The sequence below is a fragment of the Lactuca sativa genome, chromosome 3, assembly GCF_002870075.4.
Source record: "Lactuca sativa cultivar Salinas chromosome 3, Lsat_Salinas_v11, whole genome shotgun sequence".
NCBI lineage: Eukaryota > Viridiplantae > Streptophyta > Magnoliopsida > Asterales > Asteraceae > Lactuca > Lactuca sativa.
The window spans coordinates 4,311,061-4,325,875 of NC_056625.2; the positions used below are offsets into that span (position 1 = coordinate 4,311,061).

General features: G+C 33.7%; 1 protein-coding gene across 2 annotated transcripts; it reads left to right on the forward strand.

Annotated features, from left to right (window-relative positions):
- Positions 1 to 3,308: 3,308 nt before the first annotated feature.
- On the forward strand, positions 3,309 to 5,644 carry LOC111877669 (beta-ketoacyl-[acyl-carrier-protein] synthase III, chloroplastic). Of its 2 annotated transcripts, none has more exons than XM_023874185.3 (6): positions 3,309 to 3,543; positions 4,150 to 4,298; positions 4,424 to 4,560; positions 4,656 to 4,761; positions 4,829 to 4,947; positions 5,018 to 5,644. In XM_023874185.3, the coding sequence occupies exons 1-6, from the start codon at positions 3,401 to 3,403 to the stop codon at positions 5,522 to 5,524; spliced, it is 1,161 nt and encodes a 386-aa protein (XP_023729953.1). In that variant the 5' UTR covers positions 3,309 to 3,400; the 3' UTR covers positions 5,525 to 5,644. The 2 variants fall into 2 exon arrangements, with proteins under 2 accessions (XP_023729953.1, XP_042755859.1); XM_042899925.1 differs by having other exon boundaries at positions 3,433 to 3,565.
- Positions 5,645 to 14,815: the final 9,171 nt, after the last annotated feature.

The window sequence follows — 14,815 nt, forward strand, 5'->3', positions numbered from 1 at the left end:
CCATCCATGATCACTACACCTGAAACATGATTCGTTAAAACAACAATGTTAAAATTTCAACAAATGATGACTCTATTACTCAATTTCAATCTATATTCACTTGTGAACATATGAACATGAATGAACAAATTTCCACGAATGAATAATATTTAATATATATGTTCACTTGTGACTATAAAGAATACTAAAAATTGAAAATCTTCAATAAAAGAATGAATAAAAAATGAAAAGAAAATACAAACTCACAATAGATTCAAGTTCTTGATATCTACCAAATAAGTAGGAATCCCTATTAACATTGTTTTCAAAAACCCCAAAATATGTTCTAAACATATAATGTGTATCCATGAACATTTAAGAGTATATACCAATATGCAAATCAAAATGAAGGATTTACCTGATACCAAATTGAAGTATTTGCCTGTTATCATGTTGGAGTAGGGTTTTAGTCTTCGCAAGGTAGAAGGATCCACTAGAGAGAAACAATTTATCTTATGGAATAAAAGGAAATCCATTGAGCACAACACCAATCGACCCATCATATTCTTGCCCTTGTCTGTTGCCTTATCAACCTTCTTAACCCATTTCCACAACATATCCTTCACTATGTCCATCATTTCTGATCAAATACACTAACATATGTACGAACATCAAGACATCATAATCAGTTACTCAATAACAGGTGGAGACAACGCTTGTGGTTGAGAACCGACGGGAATCGAGGTTTAGTTTCACCGATGGGCGGTGACAGCAGTGGAGTTTAAGGTGTTCGATTGAAGATTTTTGGTAGGGAGGGTAACCAGGGATGTGATTAAGATTTCACTGTTTCTTTTTGGAACGATGGTGGAAGGCTATTACTAGCCCTAAATCAAGTGGCTGCTGGAGGGATGCAAACATTCTCACAACTCGAATATCAAGATCTTTCATAGTATGATCTTTGGGAATCTCGATTCTTGGGGACGAAACAAAAAGGAAGGGTTTAGTGAGTGTACTTATTGGACGATTCGGGAGAAACCAACTGTGTGAAATAATAGAGAGCGTGTAGGGTTATAAATTTGGTTAATTTCTTACTTTTTAGTTTCCTTTTTAAGGCACTTAATGTTTGACTTAATTGAAAAAAAACTTATTATTCATATTATATATGTGATCCAATGTATAATGGTGTATGATATTATTATGCATCTTAATATTCTAATCCATTAATCTAATAATCTTATGGTTATAGATGTAGTTCTATGGTTCTATGGTTTATCTTTGGTTCCATACTGATTCTTCATCTCTCTCTCTCTCTCTCTCTATATATATATATATATATATATATATATATATATATATATAATATAAAAATTACTGTTTTTAAATTGTCATACAGGCGTTTTTAGTATGTCTAAAGTGGCACCGGCAACGTCTGACTTTCGAATACGCAGTGTAAAAATTTTTGAATTTTTTTTCAACTATTGTTCCACTCCTTAAAAAAGTATGCAACGCAATTTTACCTTGTAGGAAATCCTACGTCCACCCCTCCACACACACATGAACGGTAAATTTTGAATTCCACCGTTGTAAAGTTTCATCGTATGGTTGTCTTACCAGAATTCCAACCCCGGTTAGTGTTGTGTTCACCCCATAAATGCGTTAGTATTAAGGTGCTCTTATCGGTGTAATTAGAATTGTTCTAGGTAGGTAGGGTGGCGTGGTAGCTAACTAATGCAGTGTTTGATAAATGTCTGACTGGGTCGAGTCAGCAAATTGGGCTCACTCGGTCAGACCCGAAGTATTTGATTGGGTAGGTAGGGTGGCGTGGTAGCTAACTAAGGCAGTGTTTGATAAATGTATGACTGGGTCGAGTCAGCAAATTGGGCTGACTCGGTCAGACCCGAAGTGTTTGATTTGTGCTTTCTCGGTAAGATCACCTGAACCAAATTGCTTTCTCGCTTAGTTCCTTGACAATTGCTGACTGGAAATTAGACCATCCTACCCCCCCCCCCCCCCCCCCCCCATCTTTATTCTTTCTTCCTTCATTCGTGTTCACTTCCCAATGACCTAAAAGCATAGCCGATCGCTATACACGAAGAACCCCCAGCGAACGCCAAACAGAGGTCGCCGACAGTGGCGGATGCCTTAAGGGGCCACGGGAGGCCATCCCCCCCCCCCCCCCCCCCCCCCCCCCCCCCCCCCCCCGTTTTTTAGACTTGTAAGTACATAATGCTGAATGATTATGGTGGAAAGGAAAATGGATACAGAAGAAAACAATTTGGTAGATTAGCAGAACGAAGAAAGCAGCAAAAATCTGATAAATCAAACGATTGATGATTTGTTCGTGCTCTCAAGCCTCATGCCACAAATCGTTCGTGAGATATCTATTTGCGATTTTTCAGAAAAGGTGAATTAGACCGCTGCAATTTGGATCGTTCCCCTTTCTTTAACTCCCGTTGGCTGCTTCCTAAAACCCCTAAACACCAAAAAGATGACAATTCGGTAATTGTAGTTGGTTTGTATTATTGATTTGTTGGGCTTATTTAAGTGCTTCAATTAATGGGCTAGGTATCAGTTTTTTGTTAGAAACACATATTGTATTATATTAAATAAGTTTATTTATTTGATTTATATTGTAACAATTTACATGAAAGTTATTAAAATTTATTTTTATATATAGGGCTTGTTTTATCCTAACGAGTTTGTCAAAAGTTGGTTTATTATTTTCATATTGTTAGCTAATCTACTTTATTTTAAATTAACATGTGTTACTTATAAAAAAAAAAAAAAGAAAGTTAATCGTATAGTGAAAATATAGATAAATATTTTCAAATATTAAAATATACATGTTCTTCCACTATAGAAATAAATTATCATCTTTAAATAAAAATTGGGTCGGTTCGATGTTTTATATTGTAATAGTTAGTTCTAATGGTTATTAATCATTGATAAATGATACAAGTATATTAATATTAATACTTTTTAAATTAAAATTGTTTGGTGTTAAGTATCTTTCTAAATATTAATGTTTTATGATGTTGGTTTGGAATGAGGGTAAAATGGTCATTTGTCATTAGTTAGCATATCAGTCAGATGTTGAATCAAACAACATGATTTCTTACCCGGTCAGAATTTCTTACCTAGATGTTTTTCAATTAACACTTAATCAGTCAACAACTACTTCTTACGTTGGAATTTCTTACCCGGATGTTTGTCAATTAACACTTAATCAGTCAACAACTATCAACCGGACATATCTGTCTTTGTCTTTGTCTTTGTCTTTGTCTTTGTCTTTGATAGGAAGTATAAAAAATATCGTCTGCGTTTAAACCGTTCGCAATTCTAATTTATTTCATTCACCAACCAAACCTAACCAAAAAGATCGCAAGTTCAGCGGAAAGATTCAATCTTTATTGCGCTGTAAATGGCAAATGCATCTGTGATTTCGCCACAAACTATCAAGATTTCACTATATGTTGGCATTGATCGGTCTCGGTTTTGTTCTTCTAATCTAGTTTCCGAAAGAATCTGCTGCTCCGGCACTTCTACAGAATCTCGACCTCCCAGGTTACCTTCTATTTCTCTGTGGGTATGATCGGTAACTGCTTCTTGATCATTATCAGTGTGTGGATTACGAGCTTTATTTACCCATATTTTTATGGTTCTTGATATCGTAACTTAAGTTTGACATGGTTTTTTATTAGCGACTTAAAACCTTTATTATTATGAACTTCTTTTCGTAATTCATGAATCTGAAATTACATATTTGGCTAGTTTTAGTGCAAAATTTGCTAGTTTAATAGCATATTTAGCTATACACTTGTAGAAGAATGTCCAATGCTCTCTTGTTCCAAAGGATTAAAAAAACCCTACGCTTTGACTTAACTAGCTAGATAATAATCATTTATCAATTTTAATGTTAATATATAATCAAATAGTTTAAGAAGAATGTGATTTCTATACAAAAATATACTTTTACCATCAATTTACGACTCTTCGTTTTACCGATTCATGTACATTTGTTGGCCATTAATATTAAATAACCCTAAGAAGTTGGCATTTCACAAATGCTTAACGACCCTTTGAATTTCTTTGAAACATTGGATAAAGCACATGATCTGCAAATTTAAGGATTCTTATATATGTTTCAAATATATATGTTTTGAAAAACAGATTTATTAGCAAGGGCTGCAAACTAGTTGGATGTGGATCAGCTTTACCAAAACTTCAGTATTCTAATCATGATCTTGCTAAGGTTATGGATACTACCGATGAATGGATTTCTAGTCGAACTGGAATCCGCAATCGACGACTTCTCTCTGGTTATATATTTTTTTTATTCTTCTGAATGATTACTTTTACTGCGTATTTTGTCTTTTAAACTATCTTTTTGATTCGAAGGGGCAGTTTTGATCAAATGCTTGAAATCTGACCAAAGAAACTACAGGTAATGAAAGCTTGAATGGTTTGGGTGTAGAGGCAGCTCAGAAAGCGCTTCAAATGGCGGAGGTTGAACCTGATGACGTGGATCTAATCTTCTTCTGTTCATCCACCCCAGACGATTTATTTGGTGGTGGTCCAACGGTCGTTAATTAAACTTTTCTTAGATTTCATGTGTCAACTCAAGAAAGATTGCATGTTTATTTATATATATTGTTTTGTGGGTTTCCAAATTTCAGGTTCAAAACGCACTTGGGTGTAAAGGAAATCCGCTTGCATATGACATCAGAGCCGCATGCACTGGGTTCCTATTAGGGCTAGTCTCAGCTTCCTTTCATATTCGGAGTAAAAAGATCGCTTTCTTCCATCCCAGATGATGAACTATTCATTCATATATAATCAGTATTTACAGGTGGGGGTTTCAAGAATGTTCTTGTGATTGGAGCCGATTGCGTATCCCGCCATGTTGATTGGACAGAAAGAAAAATCTGCGTTCTTTTTGGTGATGCTGCTGGTGCTGTTTTACTCCAGGTGTGTGTATTTGGTAAATGATTTATTATTACATTTACAAAATAATGATCAAAAAGTTCAAAATCCATAGGCCTGCGATTGTGAAGATGATGGTTTATTTGGTTTTGATTTGCACACCAATGGCGATGGCAAGAAGCACTTGAATGCAGGCATAAAGCAAAGCGAAGCAAATATTGTGAATGGTTTGGTCTCGGGGTTAATGCTTCCATCTGTATCCGCTTCTATTTCAAACATCCAAATGAATGGACAGGAGATTTTTCGATTTGTTGTTAATGCTGTGCCAGAAACTATGGAGGCTTCGTTATCAAAGGCTGATCTTAGGGTTTCAGACATCGACTGGTTGCTGATACATCAAGCTAATCAGAGGATCATTGATAGTGTAGCAAAAAAACTAGAATTCCCAAGGGAAAGAGTGATATCTAATTTGGAAAACTATGGAAACACTAGTGCTGCTTCGATTCCATTGGCATTAGATGAAGCTGTGCGAAGTGGGAAGGTGAAAAAAGGTGAAACAATCATGTTAGGTGGCTTTGGGGCTGGGCTTACATGGGGTTCGGCAATTGTTAGATGGGCTTAGAGAAGTTATAATCCATGCTTCATGGAATGAAATATTTGGCAATAGTTTCTTTAATATTTTATATGTGGCTATGTTATATTCCATTCAAAAAGGGAGATTAATAATTGATCATTTGACAAAGAGAGCTTGATTGGTGTGAGATTTAATTGCTTAAACCATGTGTTATGCTCGCCCCACACGATGTGGGGTGGGGAGCTGATGTGTCAAAAACGGTCCCGTCCGGTAGCAACCTCACAATGAGAGTGAGTTTGCTGCACCCCTTTTTATTTATTTGCTAGTTTTGAGACTCATGTATTAAATGAGTTAATTTAAAAAAAATGTTAAATATAAATGTCAAAATATTTAACAATTTTGAATTTATAAGTAAAAAAAAAATAAATAATGAATTATTATAACTAAAATGTTTTTTATCTTTTAAATTTAAACAAATAATTTTAATAAATAAAAAAAAGAAACAAATGAGTTCTAATTTAGAAATTTTGAAATTAAAAGGTAGGTTCATTAATAAAATTGATATTTATTTTTAATAAATTTATTTCAATTATTACATTATAATATTAAAATATTATGTTGAATTTAATAAAATAGAAAAATCATAAAATGACATTTGAAAAAAAATTAATTCAAAATAGCCACAAAATGATATTTGACAAATTGAATGAGAGTGTGACATGTAGCAAAAAAATCTTCATTTATTAGAGTAGATTTATTATAATTATTACATTAAAATATTATTTTGAATTTAATAAAATAGAAAAACTTATAAAATAACATATGAAAAAAAATTAATTTAAAATAACTATAAAATGATATTTGGCAAATTGAATGAGTGTGACATTTTACAAAAAAACATTCATTTATTAGAGTGAGTTTATTTATTTATTTATTTCTAGGTTTCTTTGCTAAAGATGACATGGTGATGCCATGGTGAAAAATGAAAGATGAGTTAACTATATGGTCCAAGTCTTACTCAAATTACAATTCAAGAATTGTATGGTAATATTTTTCTAGAAAGAACTAAATTTTATTAGAAAGAAAGTAGCCCATGGAAAAGTACATTAATCTTTTGTACACTCCATAGTTGGGTTTTTTAGCCAAGCTTACGATTCTAAACTTGTTAGGTTTGAAAGCCAAAAGAAAAGAGTGTGCAACAGTGTTAAGAAAAATGACATTTCTTTGAAGTATTCACCGGGAAGGAAAAGATAATTGTTCCGAAATCTTCATAACACCCAAAAAGTGGTATTATAATTGTATCCAAACATTGAATGAAAATACCATTTTCTACCACAACTCCTTAGCTAACATTCACTTAATGAAAAGATGTTTAGTCGTTTAATGTTACAAAAAGGACAAAACATCGAATCTATATCACTTCCCTCTTATCCAAAAAATTTCGAGTTGTTAATTTATCCAAGTAGATTCTCAAAATTAAAACATTAACCTTTATTAGGATTAATATTGGGAAATTGAGGAATCTAATCTATATAAATGATTTTTTTTTTTAAAAACAACCAACTTTTAAAAATTTTGTGACAATCACAAATTTGTTCGGAACATATCATTCCGGAGCAACCCCCGGGACACTGGAGTAGTATTCCGAAGAAACGTTTTGGAATAGTAATTTCCTTTTGTTGTTCCGTTTATTGTAAAGAAAAAGTTATTGAAATCTTTAAATCTAACATAAATAATAATTACATAAAGTTAAATATGTTTTAAATAATACTACAACGTTCAAATGAACCCTTATTTTTTCTTCATACCTCAAAAAATTTCCGCCAATCACATACAATATGATATATCACAATCTTCGGTTGAACCCGTTATTGTATATGATTTGTAACACTTCAAAAATCAAAGAAATTTAAAATTTTCAAAATCAATCAATAACCAATATTGTTTACAAAAAGAGTCATTGTTTCAAAAGCATTAATTCAAAACAGAGTTTTGAATTAATATTCATATATTGAAATCTGATCAAAGAAACTACATGTAATGAAAGCTTGAATGGTTTGGGTGTAGAGGCAGCTCAGAAAGCGCTTCAAATGGCAGAGGTTGAACCTGATGATGTGGATCTAATCTTCTTCTATTCATTCACCCCAAACGATCAATTTGGTGGTGGTCCAACGGTCGTTTATTAAACTTTTTTAAGATTTCATGTGTAAACTCAAGAAAGGTTGCATGTTTATTTATTGTTTACGGGTTTCCATATTTCAGGTTCAAAAAGCACTTGGTTGTAAAGCAAATCCGCTTGAATATGACATCAGAGCCGAATGCACTGGATTCCTATTAGGGCTAGTCTCACCTTCCTTCCATATTCAGAGTAAAAAGTGTTGGATTAGTGCCTAAGTTCATAACTATAATTGGTATGTACTTGACCCGATTTGACATGGTCCATTTGGGTTGCATGACATCGGAACAATTGGATAGACAAAATAAGAAAAAGGATAATATATTATAAGTTCTAATATATTAGTATGGAATCATATTATTTAATTAGTATTGATCAAGAATTAATTCAAAATTAATTTAGTGATCAAAAGAAACTAATTAAATATGGACTCTTATATAGGATGGACCAAGTTCATTTAGGTTGGACTAAGCTTTCATGGATAGTCCATAGAGTGTTTAACCCATGGATCCTATGGAAATGAAAGGTCATGGGTATTAGGGTTTACATGAATGTAACCCTAATCCTCCACACTATATAAAGAGGTCTATGGTTCATGAAATGACGGCTAGGCATTAGTGTATAGTACACAAGAGGGCAAAACCGATTTGGTGCAAATATCCTTATTCTCAAGTTATTCCAAGGGTTCTTGGTGTTGTGTGAACCATTTAAGGTGCAACACTTGAGGTACTAGGCTCTTAAAGGTTCAAGACATCAAACTCCATCAAAAGGTATGTCATTCTACTAGATTCTTGTATTGTATATACTTCTTATTATGCTAGTTAGGATGAAACCTTGGAATATCAAATATTTGCATGTATAATAGAGAAAACATAGATCCAAGGTTTATAGGGTTGCATGTACACCATAGGAGTGTTAGAATGCTCAAAACCCATCAGTGGTATCAGAGCCTAGGCTTGTTTTCATTTATACTTGATGCAGATTACTGAAAATCGAAGTTTGTATGCTGTCTGGACAACTAACTCGCCAAGTCCATTAAGGGACTCGACGAGTCCATGCCTAAATTCATCCAACTCGTCGAGTTGGTTCATGCACTCGACGAGTTGGACCCCCTGACAACATATCTTCGAGTTTTAAGGATGGAATTGGTCTAGAATCATTACCTTAAACTCTTTTGGACTTATAAAATCTATTTTTGATGTGGTAATGATTATGGTAAACCAATTTCAAGGTTATTATCAAAATTTCAAGTTTATGCGTGTTTATGTAATTCTTGAAATTGTTGATATGATTGTTCATACACTTATAAGTTTTGGTAGATCATATGAATTATTTGCAAATTGGTTGTTAGTTAATTCTTAAACTAAATGTTTTTTAATGAAGTCCATAATTTGTCCTCAAGTTATGGTTTGCCAAAAGTCATTTCTTTTAAAGATCCATTAAAATTCATAGGTTACACAATTGAAGAGTCTTTTTGTATTATGAACTCCAAAACTTGTCCTCAAGTTATGGATGTTCAAGAGTCTCTTCATTAAAGTTTTTAAAACCTTAATTAAACTCATAAGTTATGAAAATCCAAAAGTTTTTAAATAGTTCAAAACTTGCCCTTGAGTTTTGGAATTTGTAAAGTTTCCCCTCATGAATACTTTAAATCAAAGTTAAACCCTTAGAATTTTAAAAGTTAAAATTCAGCCCTTATACTTTATAGTATTATAAGTTAATTATATATATATGTATGTATGTATAAGAACAAAGTCAGTCTTTCCTTTAGTAGGCCTCATTCACGAAGCCCTTCTAGAAAGGGGGGGGGGGGTATAAGGTTACTACCTATAAAATGACAGTTTAATGCGTATCCACTCTCACCCACCACTTCTTTGACTGTTGGAGGGTCGTTAGCCAAACGGGTAGGACAAGACTCTAATTCTCCATTCATTATAAGTATAATGATAAATATAAAGTAACTAAACCTTTTATAAATTCCCAATCTTAGTTACTTTAGGAAAATGTGAATTTAGTGCTAACCCATGAAATTACACTTTCCACTTTGCTTAAGTCGGTAATGGAGCGTGTGTGGTTAACCGGCACACTAGCTTGGATTTAACAAGGTAGGAAAAGGGTAACTTAATGGTTATCATAGGATCGGTGGAGCGTGTTGTTGGGTTTTGAGCATTCTAACACTCCTAAGGTGTACATGCAACCCTAGAAACCTTGGATCTATGTTTTACTATGATACATGCAAACTTGATTTTCCAAGGTTCTTAACCTATCTAGCATACATGGGGAACTTTTAAACATAAAAGATAGTAAGAAATACATACCTTTAGTAGCTTGGATTCCTTGAGAACCTTGTGAGCCTAGCACCTCAAGTGTGATGCCTCAAATGTCCCACACAACACCAAATACACTTGGAATAACCTTGACAGAAATGTAACACTTCTAAAATTGGCTATGCCCTCTTGTTCTCACACTAGTGCTGATTTTGGTCTACAACATATTCCTTTTATAGTGTGTCATAAGTAGGGTTACACCATGTAAACCCTAACTTGACGTGGCTCTTCATTTCCATGATCCATGGGTTCAAAGACACCATGGAGCATCCTATGGGTTTTAGCCCAACTTGTTAATCCATGGAGCATTAGCCTACTATACAAGTATGGGTGATTTACACAATCAACCTATATATTTAATTAGTCTTCTTTTGATCACTTAATTAATTCCAAATTAATTCTTGGTCAATACTAATTAAATAATATTATTAATATATTAGAACTTATAATATATTAATAAACCTTAAGTGTTATCTCTCTCATTTTGGTCTATCCAAATGCATGATACCATGCAACCCAAACGGACCATGCCAACCGGGTCAAGTACATCCAAAAAATAGTTATGAACTTAGACACATAATCCAACAGTCTCCCACTTGGATAAGTCTAATAACTATATCTGCAAGAATAACTTCAGGAACCGATCATCAATCGTATCTTTTTCAAGGTCTCGTAGAACTGAGATGATGATGATACGCCATTTAAGATAAGTGATCATATAATCCTCTGTTCTAGATATCAGCCGAACAAATACATGGAACGATGTCTTACTTATTGCCCAATAGTTTGTTTCTCGATTTCCGATTTGTTTGACATAGAACTTATTTGAACACATCAACTTAGTTCTGACCGGGCCCGGTACATGGGTCAACACAAAATCATCGAGGGGCCCAGATATCGCTTCTAATCCAAGAACGAACAGATAAACTTCGACTCATATGCTTGTTCTACTACTTGTTGAATCATACACAAAGGCACGTTTTATAACATTGAGTTACCAATGCATTTACGTACAATCAATGTATAACCAACTCATAGGCAACAAGTCATATCTCTAGGTTTGAAGACTTATATGATATTACCGTCTCACGATCACTCGAGATAAATTCCATGAAGTGATACTAGTGAGCGTGGGTTGAATCCAATACTCAGAACTTATGAGCACTCATGAATATTGCAGCAATCCTTGTTATGTCCCATACCTTGGACATCTACAATCTAGCTTCATGATAGTCTTGATTCATATCTACTTCCAACATATGACCGAATGTGGATGGTTTGAATAGCTTAGTCATTCAGGAAGAGCGACTTAGTTATTTTGGAAGTCAAAACATGCAAGTGAAACACAAGAATAATCAAATCAAATATGGTCTCAGAACTTATGAATATAAATAAAACATCTTTTATTTATCATCATATTGATTACCCATCATTCATTTCATATTGCTTCGAACTATCAACTTTATACTTGAATTAAAAAACAGTAGTTTTTGCATGCTCCAAGCATGTACACTATGTTTTTCTAAACACTAGTCATGCCATACACCAAGTATGCACACTATGTTTTTCCAAACATTAGTTATGCCATACACCAAGTATTCACACTCAGTTTGTCTATGATCTTTACTATGTGAAATAGATCAATTGAACATAATTCCAGTGATACTCATTTCACAATCCCAAATCCTTACCGCAAATGCAAGAATTCCTAATTCCTGCCATTTACTTATATCTGTTAGATTCTAAACTTATATGCATTAGTCCTTTTGTAATGATTATGCACATAGTCACAAAGACTTGTCAACAGACATTACATAGTATTCCAATGGAGATCAACTCCGTGTAACCGAAGTCTCATATTCAAAGTTCATTGCCTTTGAACATTCTTCTTGCATTAAGTTGTTGGGTTATGAGCATTCTAACACTCCTAAGTGTACATGCAACCCTAAATACATTGGATCTATGTTTTCTCTATTATACATGCAAATATGAATATTCCAAGGTGTTACCCTATCTAGCATACAATCTTTTGATACTTGGGTAATATAACAAGTTAGATACATACCTCTTGCAATAGCTTGACTCCACGAAACTCGAGAGCCTAGTGCCCCAAGTGTGACACCTCAAATGGTTCACACAACATCACCAACACATGGAATAACCATGAGAAGAAGACACTTCATGCTCAAATCAGCTAGCCCTCATATATCTATCGCTGGTGCCAATTTCTTGAGCTAAAGGGGTCCTTATATAGTGTGTATATTAGGGTTACACCATGTGACACATGAATTTACCCATTCCTTATGCTCCATGGGTTGTAACCTACATGGAGTATCCATGGGTCACCACATGCGTTAAAGCCAACATAAGGAATCATGGATCATAAACCCATAGATATAAGAATGAATGATTTACACAATCACTCCCCATATATTTAATTGGTCTCTTTTGATCACTAAATTAAGTCCAAATTAATTCTTGATCAATACTAATTAAATAACATGATTTCATATTAATATATTAGAACTTATAATATATTAATATGTCACAAATGTCCTCTTCTCACAAACAGTCTATCCAAATGTTCCGATGCCATGCAACCCAAATGGACCATGTCGAGTCAGTTCAAGTACATACCAATTATAGTTATGGACTTAGACACTAATCCAACATAAGTTTCCTAATCTTACACATATTTAATGAATAACTCCCACCTATGGGAACATTTCCATATTCCCCTTTTGACTATTACTCCTGAACAAGAGTTGCCTCTTTTCAGAATATGTCAATATGGTCCTTCCAAAATTAACACTATACTTCCAACTGTCCCTGAGCAACCAATCTTTGGTAAACCTTAGATTGTCCTTGACAATTGCTTAATCAAATTTAGTCATATCTAGCTCTATTACTTTTCCCTCTTAATGCTCTGGGCATTTAGAAAGACATGATACTAGACCCGTCTTTTGTTATAATATTTCTATTTCTATTTGCCAAGTTCTCATAATTCAAATTATGAAAAAGGATGTCGTAATCATAATCGAATTTTAGAACGCAAATAATGGACCCATATATAGAATTTCCTTATGTTGATCCAGTCCAACATAAAATTCATATATATATATATATATATATATATATATATATATATATATATATATATATATATATATATATATATATATATTATATCCTTGACTAAAGATGATTAAAACCTCAATCTAAGTTCTTAGAATTGAAGTGAAGTATAATTTCCTCTCCCTTAATTATAGCAAAACAACTTTTTCCCAATTGAAACCTTTTGTTTTCTATAATTAACATTGCTAACTTGCAACACTTATTATAATTATCATGCTTCTACTTGAATGATGATTATTAGCATGAAGCTTATGCTCCCACTAGCTTTGACATGTACTCAGAAATCTCCTGGACTTCTAGAAATCAATACTTTATTAACCTTCTTACCAAAGTTCATATTTCTGATACGAGATACTTTCATAAAACTTTATCAAAATCATACACCTTTTCCTTAGATATCACACATGTGTGATTAAACAATTACTGAACTATGAAAAGGGATGCCGTAATCATAGTCTCAATTCTTTAGACCTTTTCCATTTCTCACAAGTCCATGTTAGTGTGTCGGTTAACCACACATGCTCCACTAACGACTTTGAGAATGCAAATATCACAATTTCAATCTACTTAAAATCTACTTAGTGAAAACGTTTCCTCACCATCATTTTCATGAATCGGATAGAAACCTTATGACACTTTAGATTTTATGGTATATGTGTTGCTTGCTATCCATATGAATTTGTCAAAACCATAATCACAAGACAAGGTTAGTGACAAACCCAAACTCATATGGATTGAACTTGTGCAGTCTTAACTTCTTGCCACCTGGCAACACAAGAGCCTGCCATTGCTTCCAAGTTGTTATGCAACCAATTGAGAAATCTCAGAACTCCTATGCAAAGCCAACTTTAACTGGATTGGGCACAGAAATAGGAATATGTCAACACGATAAGCCTCAAGTCGTGTGTTGGTGATAAACTATAGGTTTTTCTTCTTGATTAGATCTGGAAGCTTTTCGAAGATCTTTAAGACTCATACTGTCCTCTTGACATATAAGACTCACTTGCCAAATATTCAAGAGATAGTACAGATTCTTTATCGAGACAAACACTTCACACAGTTGGCCTTAGTTGGTCTTTGTTTTCTCCAAAACATCACAACTTACCGATTTCAAATGTACGAGAGTAGGATACATTTTACTCTTACATTTGACAAGTTTTATAAACCTTTCTTTAAGATATTTCACTCAGGTTACAATCTTGGAGTATGACTCTAAGACTTGTTTTGGAACGAAGTATGACTCATCTTCTTGATTTAACCACTTCAAAAATTCATGATTCCTCTTCTTAGCCATAAGAATTCACTAAGATGTCCTTAGAGGGCCAAATCTGACTTCGTATGAGGAAGTTATGATTTTTCTAAGTTTCGACTTAGCAGTATGCAGCCCGAATACTCGATTTGAGATCGAGCGGTTTTTAGCCGAAACAATCTAAACGAGAATCGAAGATCTCGTTGTTAGTAGAAAAACGATGAAAATATAGGCGAGAACGGACGTCGGACGAAGAAGTTATGATTTTATAACGAAGTTTTCCTGTCCGGGCCTTCTAAAAATAAATAATAAAAATAAAAGTCAAAATTAGCCGACGGAGTCTAAATGAAAGTTATAGAGTATGGTCTGACCTTCGCGTGGATATAAAGAACGTCGAAAACGGAGCTCGTATGCGAAAGTTACGCAATTTAGAAGTTCGACGAGTCAATTAC

What these genes read in the sequence shown, in the direction of transcription:
- LOC111877669 (XM_023874185.3), top strand. Translation starts at nt 3,401, where the DNA reads ATGGCAAATGCATCTGTGATTTCGCCACAAACTATCAAGATTTCACTA. An exon ending in CAATCGACGACTTCTCTCTG is followed by an intron (nt 4,299 to 4,423) that starts GTTATATATTTT and finishes AAGAAACTACAG; the next exon opens with GTAATGAAAGCTTGAATGGT. An exon ending in CTGGTGCTGTTTTACTCCAG is followed by an intron (nt 4,948 to 5,017) that starts GTGTGTGTATTT and finishes CAAAATCCATAG; the next exon opens with GCCTGCGATTGTGAAGATGA.